This window comes from Squalius cephalus, assembly GCF_949319135.1.
Source record: "Squalius cephalus genome assembly, chromosome: 15".
NCBI classification, from domain to species: Eukaryota; Metazoa; Chordata; class Actinopteri; order Cypriniformes; family Leuciscidae; genus Squalius; species Squalius cephalus.
In genome coordinates this window covers 276,501-282,500 of record NC_137136.1, presented here as the reverse complement: position 1 = coordinate 282,500, position 6,000 = coordinate 276,501, and the positions used below count along the sequence as shown (strand labels likewise).

The window sequence follows — 6,000 nt, the reverse complement described above, 5'->3', positions numbered from 1 at the left end:
TGGAACCAAATGTCGGCTGGTGTGTGTAAACGTGCAGATTAAGGGCCGGTAATATTATAATAAGATCCTCTTCATACGTCAGAAGGAGAGCGAAATCTGATCGACTTATTTTTTGACATGCTTGCAGAGAAAGACTCACCAGAACACAGTTACTGGGTTTCACTTTTCACGTTTTCTGGGTCGGTAGAAGCACTGGACCCGATTATAGCACTAGACCCAACTATGTCCCCTTTAATGTCTGGTGTTTTCCTCGGCCGATGCGTTCGTGCGCAGGAGAGAGTCTGAGAGTGTGTGTGTCAGTGCGCTGGAGTCTGAGAGTGTGTGTGTGAGTGCGCTGGAGTCTGAGAGTGTGTGTGAGTGTGTGTGTGAGTGCACTGGAGTCTGAGAGTGTGTGTGTGAGTGCGCTGGAGTCTGAGAGTGTGTGTGAGTGAGTCTGAGAGCGACTCTTGGCTCGAGTAGCACATAAAGCTGTTGGTTTTTCCAGCTATTTTACGAGTGTAGTTGTGATCCCCACGGGCCGCAGGTGCAGTGGAGCTGAAGAGAGTTTATGGAGAAACGCAGGGAAAGTAAAGACTCCGCTGGATAAATTAGATCCAGAGAGCACTAACAGGGAATGAGTTTATGACTGTGAATGCAGGTGCTACACACACACACAGACCCGCCGCTGACCCGCATGTTTAACACACACCCTCGACCGCACACACTGACGCTCGCGTGACCGACGCTCTCGGGAAATAACGCACCACTGCGGACGATACTGTAAAACACTCGTTTGTTCTTCACCTGATCCTGAGGCTTTGAGTTTGTGGGATTATGATCCAGAGCTCATTAATAAAACACACGCCACTCGCACAGGAAGACAAACATTTGAGTTGGACTACAAGGAAAAAGCATTAAAGTTTTATAAGTTGGAGTGGGACCGCAAGCGCTGTGAATAATTCCGTCGCTCCTGCGGTGATGACCGCTCCTTGCTGGATGTTTTAATATGTTATTGCTGAAACTCTGGTTTGTAATGTTTTCAGAATTTTGGTACTTTGTTGAGTAATGACCTTAGAGCATGAGCACTGTTCAGCTGGAGCTTCTGGTCACACACACACACACACACACACACACTGCACAATTAATAGATTAAATCAGTGAGATTGTGATATGGCTGCTGCAGTTAATCTAATCCTGAAAACTGTTAAGCGCTGTGTTTTTGCAGGTGAGAGAAGCAACAAATCTAGAACATCCCAGTGTAATTAACAGGGAGCCGGCGCTGTGTGAAAGAGTTATGGAGTGTTTGGAGAGCACAGGACTCACACTGAACTCAGGCACTATTATGGGATGTTGTAATCATGTCATGTTGATTGTTTTCTCTGTACAATTTATTAATTCATTCTTTAGAATAAGAGTTTTGTTATTCATACTGCTGACCAAGTGGTGGCGATGCTTCGTTTTTTCAGGATCTTATGCTGCGTTTTTTATGATGCAACAATAAATTCTTTCAAAAGTCTCCATCAGCTGTTTGTGAGAGTTTGAGTTTTCCTTCTGCTGTGTGTCTCTCTGCAGGGTACGTGCAGAGTCTGATTCGCCGAGTGGTGAATAACGTCAATATCGTGGTGAATAACCTGATCCTGAAGTATGTGGAGGATGACATTGTGCTGTCGGTAAACATCACGTCAGCAGAGTGTTACACGGTGGACGAGCTGTGGGACCGAGCCTTCATGGACATCATCTGTGAGTAAAACATGTTCACACGCGTGTTTAACAGCAATAACCATATGATGAAAGAAACACTCTGATCACATTATGAAGGAACACTAGTGTCAGCTTCCTCAAACTCACGTGATCAGTCTGAGTTCATGCATATACATGAGTGCAGGGTTAGCAAGTGTTAGTTAGTGCTGGGTGAGTTTGTGGGATTGGTTAATGCTGGTTGAGTTGGGGGATTGGTTAATGCTGGGTGAGTTTGGGGGGCTGGTTAGTGCTGGTTGAGTTTGGGCTGTCGGTTAGTGCTGGGTGAGTTTGGGGCTGTTGGTTAGTGCTGGTTGAGTTTTGGACTGTTGGTTAGTGCTGGTTAAGTTTGGGCTGTTGGTTAGTGCTGGTTGAGTTCGGGCTGTCAGTTAGTGCTGGTTGAGTTTTGGGCTGTTGGTTAGTGCTGGTTGAGTTTGGGGGGTTAGTGCTGGTTGATTTTGGGCTGTCGGTTAGTGCTGGTTGAGTTCGGGCTGTCGGTTAGTGCTGGTTGAGTTTGGGGGGTTGGTTAGTGCTGGTTGAGTTCGGGCTGTTGGTTAGTGCTGGTTGAGTTTGGGCTGTTGGTTAGTGCTGGTTGAGTTTGGGCTGTCGGTTAGTGCTGGTTGAGTTTGGGCTGTTGGTTAGTGCTGTTTGAGTTTGGAGGGTTGGTTAGTGCTGGTTGAGTTTTGGACTGTTGGTTAGTGCTGGTTGAGTTTTGGACTGTTGGTTAGTGCTGGTTGAGTTTGGGGGGTTGGTTAGTGCTGGTTAAGTTTGGGCTGTTGGTTAGTGCTGGTTGAGTTCGGGCTGTCAGTTAGTGCTGGTTGAGTTTTGGGCTGTTGGTTAGTGCTGGTTGAGTTTGGGGGGTTGGTTAGTGCTGGTTGATTTTGGGCTGTCGGTTAGTGCTGGTTGAGTTCGGGCTGTCGGTTAGTGCTGGTTGAGTTCGGGGGGTTGGTTAGTGCTGGTTGAGTTCGGGCTGTTGGTTAGTGCTGGTTGAGTTTGGGCTGTTGGTTAGTGCTGGTTGAGTTTGGGCTGGTTGAGTTTGGGCTGTCGGTTAGTGCTGGTTGAGATTGGGCTGTTGGTTAGTGCTGTTTGAGTTTGGGGGGTTGGTTAGTGCTGGTTGAGTTTGGGCTGTTGGTTAGTGCTGGTTGAGTTTTGGCTATTGGTTAGTGCTGGTTGAGTTTGGGGGGTTGGTTAGTGCTGGTTGAGTTTGGGCTGTCAGTTAGTGCTGGTTGAGTTTTGGGCTGTTGGTTAGTGCTGGTTGAGTTTGGGCTGTTGGTTAGTGCTGGTTGAGTTTGGGCTGTCAGTTAGTGCTGGTTGAGTTTTGGGCTGTTGGTTAGTGCTAGTTGAGTTTGGGGGGCTGGTTAGTGCTGGTTGAGTTCGGGCAGTCGGTTAATGCTGGTTGAGTTTGGGGGGTTGGTTAGTGCTGGTTGAGTTTGGGCTGTCAGTTAGTGCTGGTTGAGTTTTGGGTTGTTGGTTAGTGCTGGTTGAGTTTGAGGGGTTGGTTAGAGCTGGTTGAGTTTGGGGGGTTGGTTAGTGCTGGTTGAGTTCGGGCTGTCGGTTAGTGCTGGTTGAGTTTGGGCTGTCGGTTGGTGCTGGTTGAGTTTTGGCTGTCGGTTAGTGCTGGTTGAGTTTGGGCTGTCAGTTAGTGGTGGTTGATTTTTGGGGGTTGGTTAGAGCTGGTTGAGTTTGAGCGGTTGGTTAGTGCTGTTTGAGTTAGGGGTGGGAATCTTTTACCATCTCACGATTCGATTCGATTCCGATTCTTGAGGCCACGATTCGATTTAAAATCGATTTTCGATTCAAAAACATTTTCGATTCAAAACAATTCGATTTTATTCATAATGATTTCTAATCAGGTTTCTGATCATGATCTACTCTCATCTGCTTTGCTATACAGAATGACAAACATAATGACAGACATTAAAGTGTCTTTTTCACATTTATTAAGTTCAATTCTCAGGGAAGTGCCTTTTATCAAAAACATTGAAAAAATGTTTTTACTTGGTACTTTTAAAGCAAAGTATTTATGATGACCCATAACGAACTTACTTCCAATACTTCCTATATTAATTTTATTAATAAAACAAATGGAAGTGATTTGGCAAGTCAACTGTAAGGTTACATTTGCCAGCATATGTCCCAACATTGCTGAGAACCAACAGGAAAATAAATGTGTGCTTGTACTAGCAGCATACTTGTAGTAAATTAATACAAACTTCAGCATATTCTGAATCTCTAGCATAGTAGCATTTAATAATAGACTTCTAACCAACATCCTCTTGTTATTTCCAATGAGCAATATAATCCTTCAGACAAAAAAAAACATTTTGCTGTAGCAAATTCACAAACAGTTTTCGTTCAAAAATATAGAATTATGTACCAGAAGCTATCATAACGTATAATGCTTGTGGACTTATGCATATTATGAATAATTAGTAACATTCAAAGTCGCTCTTGACTTATACACAACTAAATAATAAAGAATTATGACTTGAAATGTTTGCTGTATACCACAATCAAAAACAGCTTATACAAAGAAAGTGAATGAACATCTGCAGAGAGTAACTTACAGTCAAAATGTAACTTTTTGTGACTGGCATTGCACATTTGGCGCTCAGCCATCATGCGTCCGTTATGTGCGCGTCTCTGTTATGTGCACGCCACAGACTGTCCGCGCACGTGCACGTCCGCTTCAGAGTTCCGCCTTTTGCGTTCCGTCAATGTTACGTTATTAGAATTTTTTTTTTTTCGAAAATCGATTTTTGACATTTGTGAATCGATTCAGAATCGTCCACGTCCCGAATCGCGATTCATCTAAGAATCGATTTTTTCCCCCACCCCTAGTTTGAGTTCGGGCTGTCGGTTAGTGCTGGTTGAGTTTGGGGGATCGATTAGTGCTGGTTGAGTTTGGGGGGTTGGTTAGTGCTGGTTGAGTTTGGGGGGTTGGTTAGTGCTGGTTGAGTTCGGGCTGTCGGTTAGTGCTGGTTGAGTTTTGGCTGTCGGTTAGTGCTGGTTGAGTTTGGGGGGTTGGTTAGTGCTGGTTGAGTTCGGGCTGTCGGTTATTGCTGGTTGAGTTCGGGCTGTCGGTTAGTGCTGGTTGAGTTTGGGCTGTCAGTTAGTGCTGGTTGAGTTTGGGCTGTCAGTTAGTGCTGGTTGAGTTTGGGCTGTCAGTTAGTGCTGCTTGAGTTTGGGCTGTCAGTTAGTGCTGGTTGAGTTTGGGCTGTCAGTTAGTGCTGGTTGAGTTTGGGGGGTTGGTTAGAGCTGGTTGAGTTTGAGCGGTTGGTTAGTGCTGGTTGAGTTTGGGGGGTCGGTTAGTGCTGGTTGAGTTCGGGCTGTCGGTTAGTGCTGGTTGAGTTTGGGCTGTCAGTTAGTGCTGGTTGAGTTTTGGCTGTCGGTTAGTGCTGGTTGAGTTTGGGGGGTTGGTTAGAGCTGGTTGAGTTTGAGCGATTGGTTAGTGCTGGTTGAGTTTGGGCTGTTGGTTAGTGCTGGTTGAGTTTGGGGGGTTGGTTAGTGCTGGTTGAGTTTGGGCTGTTGGTTAGTGCTGGTTGAGTTTGGGCTGTCAGTTAGTGCTGGTTGAGTTTTGGGCTGTTGGTTAGTGCTGGTTGAGTTTGGGGGGCTGGTTAGTTCTGGTTGAGTTTGGGCTGTTGGTTAGTGCTGGGTGAGTTTGGGGGGTTGGTTAGTGCTGGTTGAGTTTGGGCTGTCGGTTAGTGCTGGTTGAGTTCGGGCTGTCGGTTAGTGCTGGTTGAGTTTGGGCTGTTGGTTAGTGCTGGTTGAGTTTGGAGGGTTGGTTAGTGCTGGTTGAGTTTGGGCTGTTGGTTAGTGCTGGGTGAGTTTGGGGGGTTGGTTAGTGCTGGTTAAGTTTGGGCTGTCGGTTAATGCTGGTTGAGTTCGGGCTGTCGGTTAGTGCTGGTTGAGTTTGGGGGGTTGGTTTGTGCTGGTTGAGTTCGGGCTGTTGGTTAGTGCTGGTTGAGTTTGGGGGGTTGGTTAGTGCTGGTTGAGTTTGGGCTGTTGGTTAGTGCTGGTTGAGTTTGGGCTGTTGGTTAGTGCTGGTTGAGTTTGGGCTGTCAGTTAGTGCTGGTTGAGTTTTGGGCTGTTGGTTAGTGCTGGTTGAGTTTGGGGGGCTGGTTGAGTTCGGGCAGTCGGTTAATGCTATTTGAGTTTGGGGGTTTGGTTAGTGCTGGTTGAGTTTGGGCTGTCAGTTAGTGCTGGTTGAGTTTGGGAGGTTGGTTAATGCTGTTTGAGTTTGGGGGGTTGGTTAGTGCTGGTTGAGTTTGGGCTGTCAGTTAG

General features: G+C 46.3%; 1 protein-coding gene across 2 annotated transcripts in view; it reads left to right on the top strand.

The window, feature by feature from the left end:
* vps13b (vacuolar protein sorting 13 homolog B) overlaps positions 1–6,000 on the top strand; it is a 237,474-nt gene that overhangs the window by 18,579 nt on the left and 212,895 nt on the right. For both annotated transcript variants that reach the window (XM_079894253.1, XM_079894254.1), the window contains exon 5: positions 1,552–1,719. In XM_079894253.1, coding sequence (XP_079750379.1) covers positions 1,552–1,719 — 168 coding nt within the window. The remainder of the gene's footprint in view (positions 1–1,551; positions 1,720–6,000) is intronic.